The 22,549-nt window shown below is 33.1% G+C and overlaps 1 protein-coding gene and 1 long non-coding RNA gene across 6 annotated transcripts in view; one reads left to right on the top strand and one right to left on the bottom strand.

Moving 5' to 3' along the window:
* The window catches only part of shn (zinc finger protein schnurri), an 84,519-nt gene extending 81,001 nt beyond the window's left edge, over positions 1-3,518 (bottom strand). For 3 of the 4 annotated variants that reach the window (XR_012999814.1, XM_076372632.1, XM_076372640.1), the window contains exon 1: positions 1,272-3,518. Coding sequence is in view for 3 of the 4 variants with exons in the window: in XM_076372632.1 (XP_076228747.1) it covers positions 1,272-1,281 (10 nt within the window). In the remaining variant the exon portion in view is untranslated. The remainder of the gene's footprint in view (positions 1-1,271) is intronic. The other variant, XM_076372636.1, reaches the window with a different exon arrangement.
* A 102-nt stretch (positions 3,519-3,620) lies between these two features.
* LOC116429519 (uncharacterized) lies at positions 3,621-20,979 on the top strand. Of its 2 annotated transcripts, XR_012999905.1 has the most exons (6): positions 3,621-3,948; positions 5,165-5,395; positions 10,758-11,109; positions 16,829-16,979; positions 17,523-18,503; positions 20,508-20,979. It is a non-coding gene; the product is annotated as an uncharacterized LOC116429519 (long non-coding RNA). The 2 variants fall into 2 exon arrangements; XR_012999906.1 differs by lacking the exon at positions 17,523-18,503.
* Positions 20,980-22,549: the final 1,570 nt, after the last annotated feature.

The following is a 22,549-nucleotide window of genomic DNA, read 5'->3' as shown; positions in this document are numbered from 1 at the left end:
TATATTGCATAACTTATTTAAAAGCCAGACAAGAAGAAAAAATGTTGAGCATTTTATTTTACTGTAAAGTACAATAAATTGAGGTGAATTCCGGAGATTTCACTAAAAGTAATATATTAAAAACTGTAATGAACTGTAATTTATATTTGATTTTTAATAATACACAAACGTAAGCAAGCAGTTTCTAAATTGGTATGATTGTCCGATTTCAGCTTTATATGGCATCGGAGATCGGCCATTCGTGCCAGCTATAAGCTCTCCACTTGGATCCACTCAGCTCGGCGTGGCGCGTCGCTAGGTGTCTTTCTGGTGTAGCATGAAAATAGCCAAGCGTACTTGGAATATCATGCGGCCTACGCGTTAAGCATGCTACAACGGCGTTCACCGAGCGGCCGCCGAGCGTGAGTAAGTGCGAGAGAGCGCGAGAGATTACACGACTCTTTCGAGAAGTGGGGAAAATACGTACTAGGGAAGACCGTTGAAGAAAATGAGAGAGACCGAGAGAACAAAGAAAAGGACAAATCACTCGGAGGAAGAGAAGAGTCTCCGAGCGGAGACAGGTAGATGAATGCGATTCATGGCGGGAAGTTAAAAGACGAACGACACTGTTGCTCGTAAATATACGGGGTCAGAAACGCGGACAGGGATAATCGCGAGAGAATCGCCTGAAAACAGATGGCGAAACAGATACGAGGATTCGATGGATGAAAAGAGATGGATTTGCTTTATGAAGGACAGAGACAGAGGTTAGCGGAAGGGGAAACGGAAGGAGCAATAGAAAGATATTTATAGAAAACAGAAGAAGATAACAGACGGGAGATTCCAACAGTGGAAAGAATGAACCTTAGGCAGACTAACCACGATTATCTGCTTTTAAGAATTAACGATTATCAACAAAATGTTTTCGCAAAGAACAGAAGAGATAACGATGGAAATGAAAGATAATAATCCATTTTTGGAAAATTTGTTGCATTTAAACAATGACACATTTTCAACATTTTTCACTGTTGAACTTGTAAAACCTCTTTCCTGCTCCAATCTTTTTAGAGTTAATACGCAGAAAAGACAGAAAGGAAGATTGATGGAAGGGAGAGAAAGAATAAGAAGAAAACTGGTGGTGGGGGACAGAGGAAAAGATGAGGAGTGAGGAGAGGAGAAGAGAAGAGAAGAGAAGAGAAGAGGAGAGAGGAGAGAGGAGAGAGGAGAGAGGAGAGAGGAGAGAGGAGAGAGAGAGAGAGAGAAACACAGAGAGAGAGAAGCTCATGGTTCACCTGTCGTCATGGCAACGCCGCTTCGCCGCTCACTTGTTACTCCATCGGCATAGCTCGACCCTCGGTCCTTTCGCAGCCTCCGCAAGAATACGAGCGCAAGTCACGATCCATCGTAGGAGAGACCGTGATGCAGAAGCTTTCCTCTTACAATAATCCGAAAAATGTCAGGCTGTTGAAGATGGGTGAGGAGTCACGTTTGATTTCCACCCCTCGTTGTAGACTACGTTATCACAGAACACTTACTACCAATCTCGTCGATACATTGACCGATTCTTGCTCTTTCGAGATTCGTTTTCATACGCTGTTTCACTCTATCACTCTACACATTTTCTATGTATGCGTTTGATGTGTGCGTGTGTGTGTGCGCGCGCGCGCGTATATATATATATATATCATATACGAATACATATGCATATATACACGTATGTAGATACAGATGCGGATGTAGGTATAGATAGATGTATGTACGAGTATATATCTTTCCTACTTTCTTGTTAGACCATCACGACCACGATACTACCGGATATAGAAACGTATCACAGAAGAAGCACAATAATCATTTCGTTGGAAGAAAATGAGAAAGGAGACACTCTCTCCGGTTACTCTTTATTTGCCCGCCCCCCTGGCGCGTACTTAAGCCGAAGTCACTCTTCTATTTTAAGCTCCACACTTGCTCCGTCGTCTGCGTCTCTTGGCTCCCCTCGCTCTTTCTTCTTTTCTTACGGGCGCGCGAGCAACACGGAGAGACGCACACTCACTATCTTTTTCTCTTTGGTATGTGGTGGGACACAGAGTCGCGACTCCTCTCTCGTTATCCACTTACCAGCGCGTCAATCTGTTTGCTATGCAAATCCCGTCCGACCGGTGCTGACGTAGACGGCAACACCAACGCAGAAACGGGTCCGTCGACGATATCTCCTACTAACACATTTAACGGTGAGCAGTTAGTCATTGCCCGCGAAGCACACACGTAGAAAATATAATTGGCTACCACGACGGACCACGCAGCAATTCCACATGGGTTCTCCTTTAGCCCCACCACTGTTCGGCCAACACCGACACCAAGCCCACCACACACACGCACACATACAGACACACACACAACAGTTACCACCACACCACCAATACTACTGACAGATAGTGGTGTTGTTACTACTGCGATTACTACTGCCACCAGTAATACCACCAACACACCGATAACACCGTGTCGGTAAACGCACCGCAACTCCACAAACGAATTCCCCTTGCGATTTACACGTCTTCTTCACGACTCTGGCCTGACGTCATTGGCGCCTAATCGCGACGTATTTCGCGTACCACTTCTTCGCGTACTTTTGTCGGACGTACACCTCGTGGTTCTCTCCGACGATAGATCCTTCGTCGATCTTTCTTTTCTTCTCGGTTTCTTCCACGTAAACTTTAAGGATAAACAAGTTACGCGCACGATTCCAGGAGTTTCGTTCCAACGAGTATTCCAAATTTTTCTCGGTTAAACTTCTTCACGTGAAAGCGATAAAGAGTCACGGAAATCAGTTTCTTCGCTCGGATGGATCGTCGGTCGAAAGCCAACAAATACCAGGTTCCAAACGGACGGCTGTAACGCACCGTAGCGTTCAAATGTTTCACTCATTCATCCTTGACTCGATCGGAAAGGAATTGATCCGATCCTCCATAAGTTAGGATCTGTGGGCGCGTGTCGCGTACCGAGCGTTCGATCTGCGCCACTCACTCGACACAGACTCAAATCGCTTCCCACTGCAATCGCGTTTACTCCGAAACTACTCATCACTCTTCCTACAACATAATTCCCGTTTGACGGCACTGCACGCACTTTCCATGCTCCTTCTTAATCACCACGTCTATCACCAGTTTATTCCCACCGAAAGATGATCGTCGTAGAGCGGACGTGTTGCGAAACGGATATGCGTTCTCCTACCGGGTTTTCAACAAGTGATCGCAGTAGCAGTAACAGCAAAAGCGGCGGCGGCGGCGACGACGAATCGGTAGCTTGTCGTTCCAGGGTCGTTCGTCGGCGTATAGGTGGCACAGCACGCGCATGCTACACCTCCTGACAGCGTTGTTATTGTTGCGTAACTGACGGCCCGCTAAGCCGAGTGAGCCGCTGCCAGCAGCCGAGGAGAGAGAGAGAGAGAGAGAGAGAGAGAGAGAGAGAGAGAGAGAGAGAGAGAGAGAGAGAGAGAGAGAGAGAGAGAGAGAGAGAGAGAGAGAGAGAGAGAGAGAGAGAGAGAGAAGAGCGAGAGAGAGCGAAAGAGCGAGAGAGAGAGAAAGAGCGAGAGAGAGAGAGAGAGAGAGAGAGAGAGAGAGAGAGAGAGAGAGAGAGAGAAGAGAGAGAGAGAAAGAGCGAGAAAGGAAGTGAACGAGGGAGAGATAGAAAGAAGGATAGAGAAAGAGAGAAAGAAAGAGAGAGAGAGGTCGCGACAGCGAGGTAACAGCAGCCGTGGGTGAGCCAGTGGGCGAGTATCTCCGAAAGAGCAGTGAGTGTGCGAGCAGTGCGCCGTCTGGCGTGGCTGACGACAGTCTACTGCCTTCCGAGAACCACGAGGCGATTCCGTGTATCGAACGCGCGCTGCCACTGAAGGGATGGACGCGGGCCATCAGAGTGGGGGATCTTGTTCAGACGAGAGAGGAGGGATTCGACGCTGAGACGAGTATAAAGGTCCGTTCACAAGCACCCAATCTTCCGAAATATTCACTCCGATTTTGCTCATCGCTCATCAGCGTGCGTCCTCTGAAACTAACTCGGCGAATACGGACCTACGTATCCTTGTAATTTCAACCTGTTCCAGCTCATTTTAAGAGCATGTTGCGGAGATCATTTTAAGAGCGTGTATTCTTATGTGTTCAAACTTATTTAACAAATTAATGTGTTTGAATATCTTGTAAATCTTCCTTATGCGAATGCTCTGAATATATTTTGTAGTAGTTAATATTTCATTTTTGTTGCACCTTTTTTCCGTCTTTCACTTCTGCCAAGTTTCTTTCTTAATAAAATATTTCTATACCATAAACAATTTGTTGCTACAATATCGTACAGTTACTAAATTTCTTATTAGTGCGTGCTGTCTGTTTGATGATTTTCCTTCGCTTTACTTGAAAGAACTGAACTTATAATACCGTAAATGTAATAAAAGTGTGTGAATACACTTTAACGTTGCGCGGCACGAGAAAGTTCATGCTTGCGGAGAGACGAAGTTAGCGATATTCAACCAGAATCCTCAGGGACGCACTCTAGTACGCTCTCTCTTGTCTATGCCTCATATTTGAAGACAATAATGAGGCTTTTAACCGTGGCCTTGTACTGTTGCAGCATGTTAAATGAAAAATCAAGAAAATATCTCCATTTGCCACTGTAGTTTCTTACGTCACGCGCATTGCTTGACGCGATATTTGATGGATTTTTCTCTGGCGTCATCGCATGAACTACGAGTATAGTGCACGGATATTTTACAATTGAAATTTATTTCTTGTAAATGTTAATGTTTTTTACACCTTAATCACATTAGGTGTGCGTATATATATATATATATATATATACATAACTGCTACTTTGAACATACATATAAATTTTTGTTTATAGGATAACATCAATTTTAAAGATGTATGTACTTCTTGATCAATGAAAATTAATTAATTACATTTAATTGATTATTTCGAACGTTGGTTTAAAAATATATGAAGGAAATATTGGAATTTGCTAATCGTTTATTGTAATTTTACCCATGCTACCAAATTGAAAGAAATAAAACGATATAATTAAAAATTAATCATATGCTGTGTACAAATTTTATTCTCGATCAAGAATTAAAAATAATTGCTTGTTAATTATTAATATAAAAGTGGGGAGAGCAACAGATGAAATAATTCTATTCCAGATCCATGAAAGCCAAAGATAGACCTAGTCTTTCCGAGTGTCGCCGGGACTACATGTACATTTCGTCGTCCCTGTGCGATGCTTGTGCAGGGGGACGCTGTTATCTGGCAGATACACACAACCTTCTTCTCACGCGTCTGCCAGTCCCGGAAGGACGGCCTTCAGGGAATTGACCTCTGCGAAACAGTCGCACCTCGAGGAAGATGATCGGAAGAAAATACTAATCATGAAAGTGAGCTGGAAAAAGATAAAATATTGTAATAATGTTACTTGAGACGTTTTTATAATGAAATAAGTAGTAATACAGGCTATGCGTGATGGTAATGATCGCATTACTTCCATTAAAACCTTAATTTATATTTTCCACTTAATGTTTATTATAGTAATTACATATCTTTTTTACGAGATAAAGTAAGTTATAGCGAATAAAAGTAATGCATTTCATGTGTGTACACATACTTCGGGATGAAGAAATAGTATACTTCATAAACAGATAGTCATTATTTTCACATAACAATTTGATCTTCCTTTAAAGAAATGAAAGGATTAACTTATGTCATACTATTTATTTCTATGAAATATTAGAAGGAAACGATATATTCTTTGTTAATAAAAATAGATAATTCGAAAATTATTACCTATAAATATATATAAAGTTGTTACGTGTGAGTGGTAAAAATTATTTTTAATATGTAGGTATCTACACGAAAACTAAAACAAAATGTATAAATAAGAATCCAAATACATAGTACAAGTTATGGTGATTTAACAGTTGCACGTATGAATATATTCGCATCGTTAATTGCTAGAGAAAGTTTTATATTTTAGTAAGACATCACAAACGTATATACTGCGAAGTTATTTCAATAAAAATATAGTGATTTACAGTGATTGATGAGATCTCATGATCTGGATGTATTGTAATAAAAATTGATTGCATACGATTAGCGATAACTTTATTCTATAAAGGAAAAAGACAATTATTAACAAGTCAAAATCTTGAGTATCTGTATCTAGCACAAATTGGTCTACATATCAATTATACAGGTGTAGATAAATTACAAAACAAACAGAAATATATAAATATTAATAATAAATTTGTACACATATTTATAACGATTTTATATGTATTTGTAATAATTTTTTAATGATACGCTTTTTTCTCCTTCATCATACTGTATTTTGAACATTTTATGCCAGTGGGACATAAAATTTGTTTTTTTTTAATCATACTGGGTATATTTATTACATAGAAATTATTAAACTTGTAAATTGTGTTATTTCCTTTAGACACAGTGTGAGTTTATTACGAGCGATTTATTAATTGTATTGTATCTACATGATTCATTACTCTTGTTTTAATAAAAATATTTCGTAATTAAATGTTAGGTTCTATTTTAAAACCTGTATTCCATTATGTAAACTTTGCGTTTAGTAAAAAATATAAAAGGCTTATACACATTATTTTCCGATGAAATTGATCCATCAGACCGTAATGAATAAACGGATGAAACTATAATAAAAAGAACAATTAGGATAATGTTTATTTAAATGAATTAAAAATATGCCTTGATCTTCTTTTTGCATGGAACTATTAAAACTTGGATTGACATATTTTATTATTTCCGTACAAAACATAAAAAATGAAAAAATACGTATGCACATACGATGTATAAATAAAATGAATTTAATTTTGGAGAAATAAAAAATACCAACGTATGATATGCAATTTAATTACGGACGCGTAATAATTGTAAAGTAAATATATAAACTGTAAACGAGTTTTCATTTATCGTTAGTATTGACGATATAACTTCTTGTAAGTTAATTAATTTGAAACATTTCTTTCTCAATTGACTTATGATCTCATAGAATACATTGTAACTAATATCAATGAATTTAGAAAAAGTAATATTATATTGATATAAATGTCATAGTAAATTCATTTAAGTTATGATATCATTTTGTTAAAATATTTTTAAATTGAAGATTCAATTGTTACCTATTGTTATAGTGCATGAAATCAGGGTTTTCTTTTGCAAAACAAATTAATTTTAAGATACTGTATTTCTCATAAGTGTCAAGTACATAATTTCATACAATGTAAAACACAACGTATAAGTAATTATGCATTGATATTCAAATCAAAGAAATAAATTGCATAAGGGGAAGCGATTAAAATTTACCCGCTTGTTATGTTCAAAATGATCATTCACATGGAAAAACTATAGTATAGTCGAGTGGTGTTATGTATCAGATGCGATCGATAATCTCACGTAACTTACTTACAGCTGTGTGGTACAGTCGTTAATTGCACCTTTGTTTGACAGTCCTTGAATGATAAGTCATAATAATGATAGTGTATTAACTGTTAATTGCATCAGAAATCGAATGGTACCTCGTAGTACTTTGCTGAAATTGAAATAATTTTATCCTCTTCTTTGAGATGTTCGTAGTAACATAAATCAGCTATTGAAGCATTGAAAATGATAATTAGTTTGCAACAAGTGTTCGATAGACACATTCATAATACCATTGGTAAACTGTCAATTACTAGCTTAGAGAATGGTTTATGGCATTAATTATAGTCGCTATTAGAATACATTCATCGTTTCTCGTAACTTCATATAAGTACAATTAAATACTTAATCAGTTTGGTGTAAATTACATATGTACACTTTATACATATTTATTCTTTTAAACGGTAACATTTTTTATTGGCTATAAAAACTTGGAAATATCACCGATAAATCTATTAGATATAGTAGGAAGCTCCTCTGGAATTTGTGTCAACGTTAACATTGAACGACATAATATTAAATCACATACATACTTACATCATATACCTTATTTTCTTATGTCGTGTACTAGAGTAATTTAATTTATTTACATAGAAAATTTCTTTAATCTTTATTCTCGGTACTTGTGAGAACGTGTTAGAAATTCTTATAATGTTATGCAAAATGGCAAGAAGTTCTAATATGCCAGCTACTAGTTTAATAATATAAAATTTATCTTGCTTTTTATTTCTTAATGAAATTTTTATAATTAAATTAAATATAAAATGACAATAGTATAGGTAAATATTAATTATATCGTAAATCAATGAAATATATACATGGCTATTATCATACATGTCTGTTACCAACCATCATATTTGTTCTTCTATTAGAAGTTCTATAGTAAGGATACTTTATTAATCCGTACGCGAAATTTAAGAAATTTGAAAGTTGTAGTTTGTTAAAACACTCATTTACGATCATTTATAAGTTCAGACCAAATAATATAAGGGTGATTCACGCAACTGTAACAAGCCTTATCCTTTTTTCTGATTGAAGTTAGAAAAGAATGTTGCAGGACAAAACTGAATGGTAAAAATTCCTGCACATATTCACTAATATACTCACGATCTTAGGTTTCTGCAGTTATACTATTTTTTAAAATGGAAACCACGGGTTAAATCCTCTCTTCAATCTGCGTAAAAATGCATTAGGATAACACAATCGAAAAATGCTATCAACCTTCTTTGCCTAGTTACTTATTCCAATGATCGTTTCATAATATATCTGATTTGATTACTGCTTACAATTGGAAATACGCTATCGTGAAATGGCTCTTGGGTTGTTACATATTCCGAGGTAGATTGAATATAGATTAGGAATGATAATATATTTTACGAGTGACTGATAAATCAAGCTTACTTAAGGTAGTTGTTCTTAGGCAATTTTCTGGATTGGACAGTAGTATGAACGGTCTTGTAGAAGAAGCTATATGTAGTATACGTTTGTAATAGTAGAAATTGCCATATGACGTGAGAATATCGAGAATACTTCATGAAACGATGGAAGTAATGTTTTATCGGCATTTCTAAATTCATCGAGCTAATTTTTAGTTCGTTTTCGATATTTTATAAGTTTGCTATCAGCTTCTTTCGTCCTTGACTTGAAGAGATATTAGTGTTGCGGATTAAAGTTTCTTTGAATTTCGATACTGTATTTAAATACTCTTTAGTGTGAAGAATTTGTTTAACGACAAAGTCTAATTATAACGTAAACACAACAATTGCTAAAGTATAGATACATGTGTATTCATTGTATTTATTATATTTTTGATTGTAAATACAAATACATTTAATACCATCATTTTTAATTCACAAAATATTACTGTAAAAATTATCTAAAAAGTCACGAATAGAAATGAATGAAAAAGTATTTATAAATATTTTAGTTTGGAATACATTAGTTTGTTATATCGTAATATTTTTTTACTTATTTAGGACTTTACTTGTCCTCGAGATAGTTGTTAATGGTTTTGCTCCGCATTTCAAGTTTTCTTGCAGATTAGACATTTTTACATTTTTTTGTCTCTAGTGTCTCCTTCATCGACAAAAATAGGGGGCTTTTCATAGAAAAAATCTTCCTTCGACGCTTAAAATCTTTTATCCATTGGCAATACCATTGTTAAACACAGTAATAAGACGCACAGTAATATATTTTGAAAGCATAAATAAAAATAATGTTTATTTCTTCAGTTGATATTATCATATGTATTACTTAACAAATTTCAGTTATTCAAGGATGAAAAAATAAGTACTATTCATTTGTGAAAAGTTCTGTAAACAGTAAATTAAGACAAAGAAATAAAATTTGTCATCACTTACATATAATATTTTATATTCAACGACCAAGTATTTGACAAGTTTTTCTCAATCCTTTAATACATTGACGTTATAGGGTGACTGATGATCGGCACTCGACTTTTCGACTCGAATTAGTGTAAGTCGTTTAATTGAACGATAGTTTTTTGTTTCTGATGTTATGAATAATCTACCATTGGGCAGTGACATTTGGCAAGGTAAACGCACGAATCTCGATAAGGCAAATCTATTAAATAAATATTATATTTTACCATGATGAATACTTTATTCGGCGGAAAATACGATTTTCGTACGAACAAAACGTATCTACTTACAAGTATCATCTGCAATTGAAGGTGTTAAATGTTAAAACGATTAGCAAAAGATTGTTTAACTGAACAATGTGTACTATATGCAATTTCGTGAACTATAATAATCACTTGTAGAAAAATTTAATATTGAAACACTTAATTTCCAAAATAGCAAGAATAGAAAATAATTTTAATGTATACGAATGTCGTTATTCTCTGTATTAAAATAACGCGAAAGCAGTATACATATATTTGAAAAACGGTTCTAGATATTGACAGAGTTTTACTGCGGACTATAAAAGATATCTTTCAGATATTCTTTAAAGAAATTAGTTCATTTATTATCGAGATATATTGACAGCCATATAAAATGAAAAATTACACATAATACATAATGAAATTTTTAATATGCACGAAAGTTGCATACAAATTTTACTGTACGCTCTTGTTCATTTATATTTTAAGAGTAAAATTTTAAGAGTAAAATATAAATGAACATGTTCTCAAAATTGTGAGTTTCGAACTGTATTAATTTCTAATCTATTCGTTATTTAAACATCATCGAAAAATCAACCTGTTCAAACGAAAATATTCTTTTAATTACGTAGTGCACCGAGGTCCATAGTTTACAAGTTCTATGTGTTTAGAGAATCACAGATCACTCAGATTGTCGAGGCAAGGGGAAATTGAGCAACGCAAAGGAAACGGCGATCAGCACGGAGAGGAGTAGAACGACTGCGACAGGGCGTTTCGTGGAATCTCGCGTCTTCTCGGCCGAACAACAGTCGGACTCGGCCGGAACTCTGATCGAGTGCAAACCTGAGTCTTCTGGCCTAACTGGTTGCTTGGGCTGGTTGTCGGTTGGTTATTCGCTTATACAGGCTTGTCCAGTTCGCGCGATCCACGATTCGGTCCGTGTCGCTTGGTCGCGGCATTGAGCAGTTCCTTGAAGAGGAAGTCTTCATTTCCATATAGTACTACGCAGATTGACAAGAAAAGGTAACATACCTTATGTTTTTGTATGTTTTTCGATATTTCAAATGAAAAAATGCAAAGTTAGGTCATATACATGCTTTAAATTCTTTTCAGAACGTACGTACATTTGTACGAGTCACCTTTCAGAACAGTCACAAAGAAAAATGTGATACATATGTACCTTATAAACGAGTGAAAATTTAAATATTCGTATTTATTAATACTTCCTTCTTATTCAATGCCTTTAAGAAGTTGTGTAAGGGAGAAAATGGTGATATTGTCCTCTGTTTGTAATGTGGACTTCTTGTAATTCTCCAGATTTTCACAAGACGATTTGTATAAAGTTGCTTGTCCGAAAGGACAACACGAATCTCAAATTCGACAATCGAATTGTTCAACCACCCTTAGTTTTTAAAAAAGCACGATTTTTGAAAAAACTATCGACTTTGGAAGAGAAATAAGTATTACTGAAAATGAATGGGTAAAAACTAAAAACGATAGGAAGTTCAAGTTTGCCGTAAAAAATAGAGGAGAGTTTTCAATTGATCAAGGTTTAAAAAGGGGTAGATGTGTATAATTTGTAGGCACTTCTGTTGCATTTTTAAGCAAAGTGCGTTGGATGGCAGGAATTTGTTACACGGTGTAGGATTCTGCAGACATGTACATATGAAGGGAAGCTACTTTCAAAAACCTACCGTGAAAAATCGACATCTGAATTCCAGTACTTTTTGTATTTATATATATAATGTTAAATTTTTTTATATATTCTCATATTAATTATGGGAAAGTTCTTTCCAATTGTCTTGTTTTAAACAATTTCGGTGTTTAATACACGAATACAATACACATTTTATTAGTTAGCTTTTAGATACATTTTGTAAGATTGAATAGTTCGCCTGAACCCCTTTAGATAGTCACATGACTTCAATTAACTCTTTGATTACGTTTTAAATTTTCGATGTCCAATAGTTGTGTAAGTTGTAATCTGCGAGATTATTTGATCGAGGCCATAGAAAACTTATATTCTTTTCATTATCGCCTTTTTATACGGAAGTGAATGTTGTACGTGTCATAAATTTTTCCAATAATAAGTCCAATAGGAAAGAATGGTATCAAATGCTCATAAAAATAAGAGGACTCGCTGGTTACATAAAAATATGCTTTTCAAATTCATTTATTCTAGGAAATTTAATCCTAATTTCAAAATGATTAGTATTTGTATTAGACATATTTACATTGGCAATAATCATGTATTTCTATTTTAAAAGGTAAAATGATTTTACGGAAAAGAAAAATATATCTAATAGAATGAATACGGAATTATATTAAATGAGCATTATATCTACTTCACAAAATTATTTTATATTATATTTAGTAAATGTATATGCTATTCGGTAACATAATCGGTTTAAATTATATGCTTCGCGTCTATTTTTATCGTATATGTGAGTCATACATACAAATATTAAGCAATTTTTTAATAAAGTTTTATTTGAATGATACATAAATAATAATCTGTGCACTCAAAGGTAAGAAAGAAAATTTGTAAAAAACAATGTTATGTTTAAATGTACGTACGTTTTGATGTAACATACACATACTCTATAACTTGATACAAATATTCATTTCCTTTGGTACGATTTGATCGATTTTGTTACTGTTTTTCAATGTTTCATTCCTTGCCAATGCGATAAGTAACAGGCTGGATGCCTCGAGTTGTATTCAGTTCGAGTCCTGTTGTAAGAATTTCGATTTAAAACTTGGCTGCCGCCTTTAACATCGTGTACCGAATACGTAGTATGCTTTTACAAAGTTCTTTACGGCACATCTTTAAAGCATGCCTAAAAAATTCTGACCTACTACACGTGACCTAATGAGGATAGAAACGGGTTAGAATCAAATGCAATGAAGAAATTCGTAGCATTCCCAGTTCCTCAAGAATGTTCTTATTAAAAGTTGAAGTCAGGTCGCTTCGTGTTATGAATTCTTGACGTGCGTTATTCGCTGTCGAAGATTAATAGAGTTTTCTCTGCTCGTAAATATAGAGGGCCGTCTACATCTATGGTTCAAAATACATTTGACGGTTTATTTATTGTGTTCAGACCGGCTAAAATTGGATGACTAACCATCAATAGGTATGTATCTCGCAAACGGACTTTGAAACATAGAAACTGAAGATGTTGGTCTTACAAAGATTAATTCCTTTAATTTAAAATAAGATGTAGATATACCATTCATCACTATTTAGTCGCCTATTAAAAAAATGTTTATTATAAAAGTAAAACAGTGAAAAATAACGTTGGTTGTATGCCTCCGAATTGTAATTTTCTTAACGTTGTCGCTAAGAAACGACGTATAATTTATGGTAAGAAACTCCTAAGCGTTTAACTTTTTATGACAGAATTTTTCATTCGTTAAATTGTTATAGTTATATATTTAATAAATGCCATTGTTTTGTTATCTGAACCTCAAAGAACATAGTGGTCAGTAGAGTCAACTACTGAATCTTGTTATTCATGTTATTTTTACAAGTTGACAAGAGTGACAGATGTATCAATTACTGAGATATATAACGTAAAACTGTTACGTCAATTACGCATATTAGGGAACTAAGGAATAAGAATGAAAAATAATATTTTCATGTCTTTATAGAAAGTTTCTACAAGAAAGGTTGAAAATTACCTATAACAAAGGTAAATTCGAATTATCAGTTTTTGTCCTATTTTTCCTACTTAATGGTAAGTAAAAATTCTGAAAAAATTTTCACATATTTGTGATATAGCAGTGTATTGCCGAGAATTTTTAGAAACTTTCCCGTTTCAAATTTGTAAAAATGAAAACTTCAAAAAAATATAGTAAAATATAAAGGCGTTGACTCAAAATCGGCCAAAATTACCCGAGACCGATTTTCCTGAAACTGTGTATATTGATAGTACTTTGGACACTAATTTCTAACACTGATTTCGTGCAAAAGCAGTTTTCTTGGACTTCAAGGTCACCGGGGGAGAGGGTTAAATTTATTATGTGTCGTAACTTTTAATGAAGACACGACATCGACACGAAACTCATACCAAAAAATCATAAAAAAATTCCAGCTTTCCGACGGTGTATAAGTTTACCTAACCAAGACCTAACTAACGGCTTGTTAAAAAAATTAAAAACTTTGAACCATTATCCTTGGTTCGGTATAAAAATATCTCACATTTTGTCAACACTTGATTTCTCTCTCGGAGTTCTAGGCGGCTTCAGCCGAAGGAAATGTTTGTTCCTTTTAGTCCTTCGATTCTACGTATTAATAGGAGAATCAATAGTTACGTTTCGGCAAATCTGAAAATACTGAATGTCTCGTTTCAACCCATTAAATACTGTCGTGAATATAAATCGAAATAAATTGAAGGAGATACGTTACCTGTTACGTGTATAATGAGGTATAAAATAAAATAAGCAATACCTGCAAGCTGGTATAGTTACTGTAAAATATAACCAATGTGTTTCACTGTTTCAAAACAATAAAATTGATAACAATAACATGGCTGTGTTATATACAGTGTACATACAATCATGCGCGTCCCGACTTCTACTCACATTTTACTTTATAACTCAAAAACGAATAATTTCCCCAAGATTTGACAAATACTATTCAAAAGGGCATGAAACGTACTATTAATGCAACGTTTTTGGTTAAAATCAGGAGATCCTTTTTTCGCGAATTGCACTTTCTTTGAATTTTTTTCATCTTGACAAACCTGAGGTAGCTTTAACCGATTTTGAATCAACGATTTTGAATCAATGTATCGAAGCTTTCAAATTTGAAAACGAAGAGAAAAAGTAATAATTTGGAAAAGATGCCAAAAATATTAGTGTTTATACCTTGCATGGAATAAAAACACTATTTAAAGTTATTCCAACATAAAGAAAAAAGACAACTTTTTCTACAAACGAACATTTAACCGATTGAGTGTCAAGCGTTGCGGTCGCGATTCTGCGTTAGACTCTAAAAGTGCCACCCTATCGGTTCGTAGAATCAAATGAAATTTATTTATTTGCTTTCCTTCTAATTATTTATTTTTATTTTTGTTATTACCTGCTTAGAAATGGAAAAGCGATGCGATCGCACTATTTACAATTGTTTAGTGTAAAAATAGACAAGCCTACACTCAAGCGTGGTACTCAAACGGTTAACGAATATTGCAGGTACGTTTTAAAACTTTCACATAAAGTTTACTGAATTATAGACAAAATGTGGTTTCACGTTGCAAAATTTTGATGCACATCTGTTCTACAATAATAGTTGAAGTAGAAAAGTTGTATAACAGTACAAAACCAAAAATTTATTTTTCTGTCAAATGCATAGTCCTCGTTGATTTCAGGCCACTATATTTTTTTTATATAAGTTAATAGTTTTATTTATTAAAAATAAAGATTTTATACTTTTATATGATTTTAAATCAGTGTCAGCTTTACCTCTCTATTTGAGCGATACAGATACTTCAGACTTCCTGAAAACCTTATTTCCTTCAATTTTTTATTACTAAAACATAAAAATTAAACATTTTATCCAAAATACAAAACAGTTTGTCTAAAAACTAAACCTAGTTTTATCCTACTTTTCTTTATTACTAAAATCTAGAAATACGTGTACGATTAACTGACAACAACTTTTATGAAATGGACTGTTTAAAAATACTCTCTTAACTGTTACCGGAAAGATTTCCTCTTCATCCAAAGTATTTCCGAAATGTTTAGTGTGACTACTTCTTAAATCTTTAAAAAACGTACTATAATGGATGGTAACCCGTTAGGAAGAGGTAAACAGAATAATAGGTGGAAGATGACAAGGGCGGATTACGCAAGCAAGGGGTCCCTGATAGTACTACGTACAGAGCCCCCAAAGGAATTACCTGTGTGCTTCCTTATTAGTATACTATTTTTTTATGCTCAGAGTAGGTATATAATACTCTTTGTTTTCTCATTCGTTTTACTCCATTATATTGAGAATATTACAGTATTACAGGATAACAAAATTTCACAAATATAAGACACAAACAACGCATAAAGAACTTATTGTTTTACATAGAACAAAATCCAATTTGAAACACCAGTACTAATTTCGGAATCTAAATTATTTGCATAACGTGGGTCGATAACAATTCTGAAAATGAAAGTTGGCATATACGATGGCCGATATTAAAATATTAACGAATAATACGGTTATCTTTTTTTATTAGAAAAAATTGAAAAATTATACTTCGAACTTGGGATTTCTGGCTGCCGCCAGGTTCACGGGCCGCTTAATTCACCCTTGAAAGCTGATAAGAAGAAAGCAGTAAAAACAAAATTTCATCGTAGGAATAAAATTTACGAAATTAGCATGTTTCGTCTGCTTATAATAGAATTCGGAATAGACAGTGATCATTTACAAATTTCGCGAGCACTTCTAGAAAGGTTGTCAAGACAAACCCAGACTTACTTTTGTGTGGACGTTCGGAAAGAATTTGGTTTTTCCTCTTAATTTGTCTCGTGTAAACACACGTCTTACAGGTACAAGTTTGGATACACTTAAGGTCATAATCGTTCGTACAACGGCTGAGGATACATCTTGAAATTTTTGTACCAGAGAAGCATTTGTATCATATAGGTCATATACTTAGTTTTAAATTTTGATAATATTACAACATGTCGTATGTGTTCATTATTAACGTCATTCGAAGTTATATCCCATATTATGTAATTACATTTATAGAAATTCATGAAAAATGGACAACACAAGTGTGCAAACAGTGTTGGTGAACGAGTAGAAATTTTGCGTGACATAAGCGAAAACTATAATCTTCTGTGGATAAGAAATAAGGGAAATCGTATGCGTATGGTGCCAAGAACCTACTACGAAGATGGTAAGTACAAATACTACTGTCATATTCAATACAGGAAAAGTTCATACTTGTGACTGATAAGTTGTGAGTAATGAAAAAACGTTTAGTTTTTACTTCTTTTAAGGTATGTAAATATATATATATATATATATATATATATATATATATATATATATATATATATATATATATATATATATATATATATATATATATATTGTTGAACGCGCACGTGTCGCGATCGGACTTTGTCAAAAAGTCTGGCAAACTTTGTAATTCCAAATGTCATAACAGTCTAATATGTCTAAATAAGTAAACTTAAAATATTTAATAATTTGTATTTGGACAAATGTTTTTTTCTCTAGAATATGGGTTTAGTTTGTTTTTGATATGTAACTGTTTTCTATGAGTTCTAATAATAAAATTATTTTCTCTACTTAGGTCTTTCATTTGACGAGACATATCAGTCCCTTATTCAAATTTCGTTCAGGCTACATCATTGTGACTTAAAATACCCATGTATTGAATTTTTAATTGTAAATTATAAAATATTGTTATTTTCAGCCTCTTGTTTCATAGTGTCCAACGAAAAACTATCCTTCTGACTAGTAACTACTCAAAAAACTGAGCTGTATTCTACTGGCTCAAACGGTCATGATATTTATTACATTCGCCATTACGAGTTGAGAATTATATAAACTCACCGGTTAATTTGATAAATATTCAAGAATTCATCACATTTACCAAAATTAGTGGTGATTATATATAATAACCGACAATTATACATAATCACCGAATTACTCACATTTACTGTAACATATATACTACTCGACACTTCAATACGTAGCAAGGATATTTTTCAGAATTATTACTGAATCCATCAAGTATTTTACGCAATTTTAAAGGTATGCCCTTAGATGTTTGATTATTTCTTGCAACGATGAAAATACTTGACAAAAACAAAGTAACTGCACTTGTAAAATTAAAATAAATTGATGATGACAAGTTTTTCTAATCGATTGTTAAGAAAATTAATTTTCTGATCATTCATATTACAGAATTTGGGTAAACGATTTTCTCGATTTTCACAAAGCCACATATGTTATGGAATTATATGTGAGAAAAATATCATTCTCTTTTATATAGTTTTTAAAATCAATTGCGAAAAAATGTCGGTACCGCTACGTTAATTCTGGCTTATAGACATGCCTAAACATGACCTCCGGTAAAGGAATCGCTGTTGCCGACTGTCAGGTAGAGATGATACAACAGCGACATCAGCTTAGTATCTATGGGGTGTACAGTTTATGCATAAGTAGAAATGAGTTTTACAAATACTTACAAGCTGGATACTGGTTCAGTAGGGCTGGCTTTTCTGGGATAGAGTGCAGTGAGATCAGAGCTTGAAAAAACCTTTCGGTCTGAATCCATAGTCTCCTGGGCAGCAAAAGCTACAATAACGGATTATTTTTGGGACATTCTATAGATACTGAAGCCGATATTACTATTCATTCGACGACTCACCGACGATGATTATGTATATAGGTAAGTAAATACTACCACATATACTGTAGGTATATACATACTACATATAATCAGCGAGAACCGTTGCATTAACCCTCATTGTACCATGTATGGGTCCTTTCAGACTCTGAGGTGATGACTATTATTTTACTTTACAATATTTCTATTGTTTAATTGTTTAATTAACATAGTATTCCTTAGCAATACGAAGAATGCAAGAAAATAACAATATATATATATATATCTTGAAAATACAGTGTCAATAAAGTCTGATTACACTGATCAACGTATGCTTTGTCTCAAAAGATTTAATGGGCGATCTTAATAGTATTTCTTATCCTGAATTCAAATATCCGATTCGTTTTACTCCATCGTTCTCAATTCCTGAGAAACTCAATTCTGAAGAAAATTTAAATTTTCAATTTTACAGATTTTTTGTGTCTTTATCACGAAAGGCATTCAAACTTTTCTTGCACAGTATTATTCTATGAAACTTTTTCAACAGAATGATGTATATTTTTAGACTATTATAAACATTTAATCATCTTTAAACAATGCTTACAGGCAAAACGGCACCCGAAAACTTCTGTGGATATTTGTTAATTTATCTTAAAAGGTAGATATGTTTCTCATAGAAATCGTTGAAAAAAGTTTGAAAATAAATTTCATTTTCAGTTGAGAAATGGAATTAATTGCGCGAAACATAAGATACTAACAGTGTTAGACATAACTTTTTACGTAGATTGTTTTACGTAGTTCGTTGCTGAGGAGAAGGCGCGAAAAAGGTACAATGTGTGATTGGCCGAAGCAGTCACACACACACAAGTCTGTTGCGTCTCGCGACGCACACACCGAAAGATGCCACTTACACCTGTGCCGTCCCACTCGTCTTCTCCACAACAACGAACAGTATATATTTTTTTCGAAAAGATTTTCAAACTAAATTTTCCGGAAAATTGAGGACCGCCATAATTTAGGTGATTAATTAGGTATTATGATCTCTAAATATGTAAGATTATACGAGTTATTAAACATTTAAACTACGTGACTCTAGAAAACTTTGCGTAGTGTTATTAAAATCACACATATCAAACCTTGTAATACAAAAAAGAGTAAAACTTATAGACTATAGACATAATTCACATCACATTATCAAGCTTGATTGAAAAAGAAATAAACAAATTAACAAATATCCACAGAAATTGGTGCGTTTCAGTTGTCGTTTCGCCGGCATGTTCAAAAGGATCCACAGATATGTTGCGCAAGAAAAACTTGAGGTCTTTCGCAATTAAGATATAACAGATGTTTGAAATTGAAAATTTGAATATTTTCAAAATTGAAGACTTTGCTGCAAAAAGGTGGCAGCTCTATTTTTGACACAATTTTTTGTTAAATACGTAACTTCGCTTTTAAAAATGCGATCTTTCATGTGATATGAAAAAAATTAACTGTAGAGAATTTATTATTACCATTAATAAATTATATATATTGATATTATATTTATATTGTACGATTACATAATTTATATTTATTATTATTATTTATTTATAACTGTTTTTGTTTATTTGAAAATGATTTCACACTATAAATTAAATTTCCTTAAAACATTATAGTAAAATATATTCTGCTTTTAAACTTTATTTCTTTAGTTGATATTTACTAGTTTTTTCTACTTTGAGGCAAAAAGGAAGCAGTTCCAATATGTAAATTGTATTATATTTATTGGAACAATAAGAAAGATATGGATTCCTTATTCAGTGTAAAAGTTTGTTGATAAAAAAATTAGTTGACCTTAAACTAACAGCACATTTGAAGCAGTACCTATTTTTTAATTGATTTTTGTTGATTTACTAAAAATACCTGAAAATGGGGCTGACGCGTTCTTGTAGCAAATCCTCCAATAAATTTTCTTAAAAACAGAGGACGATGGGTAAAAACGGTTTGCATATTGTAATTCAACAGAAGAAATACTACTAAACTCTCATTAAACCATTTAAAACAAAATAAAAATGTTATATTTTATAGATCAGTGTTACGGATCCCTTTGGACACGCGTGGTTTGCACGATCGCCAGAATCACCATACAGTAGCCGATTTGACCATTTTAGCTAGCTAAAATTAAAAACACCTATTATATACTGAATCTTGAATCTTATATATATATATATAAATAAAATATTGTAAAACATGATTAATTCGTATACAAATAAATAATCAATCCTTGGAATTAAAACATTAAATTAAAACGATTAAACAACAAAAGCGAATTTTTCTTCTCTCCGACAAATATTATACCTCGTGTTAAACAAAAAATTATCATCTTTTTACACCGAGTACAGTCAACACAAACATCGAAAGAATTAAATGACTTGTTTGAAATAAATTAACTCGATGAGATGAGTGTAGTAATTGTGATTTAAATATATTGCGTCACTTGGAATAAAATTTAATGAATACCTCTACGAAAAATGTGTCTCCTGATTAATATCGTATAAAATGAACACTTGTATGGACTTTGTAATGAAAAATGATCGTCATTGTTTTTCGTTCGAATTACATAGATACTTATTTTCAAATATAATATAATATTGTACATTTGGTATTAAAAGTTTTAAAAAAATAAGTATTACAGCATATGTTTATTTATTTAAAGAAAGAGTAGCTGTAAATTGCCACATATTACTTCAAGTATTTTATTTTGTCATAGTTTTTCGTGCATATTAGAACGGATTTAGAATATGCGAACAAAAGATTATTTTGCTGGTTGACATCTACGATGAGTCATATGACGAACATAGTTGCCATATGAGTCAATACTTGTTGAATTTCCAAGAATTTCCGATAGGATACGCTGTATTGAACATGAATTTAACGCATTCATTATCGTACGAATTCCTCGAAGGTGATCTCTTTGGCGTCTTACATACGCTTCAAACATGATCGACCTTGCATTCAAGATGTCAAAAATAAAATAAACTATGGTAATACTTATTATACTAACCAAATATTGCATGATGAAGGTAGATAGGAATAACCAAGTATACTTTTAACTGTTTTACAGTGTTTCAAATATGAGTGTTAATATTAGGGTTTTAATTTCATCTGAATTTTAAAATATTATATACACCGTTCCGACGTCAAGATTAAAACGTTAAATTTATTGCAAATTCTACTATAATTTAAAGATCATACTCAAATAAAAAGGGCTAAAAGTGTCCCCAAATCAAATCAACTATCGTATATACCATTCGATAGATCTCTCGAAGAAACCCCTTTGTACCAAGTTATAAGTTCCTACCCCTACTAATAGGATAGTTAGAGGATAGAATGCTATGCACAATTTATATTTGATATTTTATCTTCTGTCTGATACAAAATTATAAAAAAATTCATAGTTATTCTAGGTATGGATATGCATTTCTGGGAATTTTTTCAGAACTTTAGGCTGCAAAATCAATTTTTAAAAAATTCCAGAAAATGATAAATGTTGATTTCTTATTTACATTATTCGAGAACTACTTTTATATTTCCATGATATTACCTTTTTATTATGACTATTAATAACCTACTTTTTCATAATTTTCAGATTAGGGAAACGTAGTTAAATAAAATAAAAACTGATATTGTTTTATATTATCGACGGTATTATGCATAACATCATATTGATATTTTTATAGATATTGTAATTTTATTTGAAAATATTATACTTAAAAATGTTATAAACCGATATTTCATTGCTTTTCGCAGAAGGTCAGTGTCGCTGTTGCAAATAAAGTTTACATCGGTTTTCCACAACATAATTCCTCTTTCTCCCATTTGTTTGCGGCTTAATATAATTTCTTCCCTTCTTAAACCATGGAAGAAATAATTTCACCCATCTGGGCCGTCCAAATTGAACTTTTTTCATTGTTAAATATTACTTTTCTTTGTAGTTTCTTCCAATGTATACGATCTTTGGCAAACTCTGAGCGTTTCTCTTTATGTTGCGATGTTAATGGAGATCGGTGTTTCAATTTAAACGTTTTAAATGCTTACAAATCTTTTAAATTATCTCTTATCTTGTCGTT

This window comes from Nomia melanderi, chromosome 1 (assembly GCF_051020985.1).
Source record: "Nomia melanderi isolate GNS246 chromosome 1, iyNomMela1, whole genome shotgun sequence".
Classification (NCBI taxonomy): Eukaryota; Metazoa; Arthropoda; class Insecta; order Hymenoptera; family Halictidae; genus Nomia; species Nomia melanderi.
This window is presented reverse-complemented; position numbering and strand designations above follow the sequence as displayed.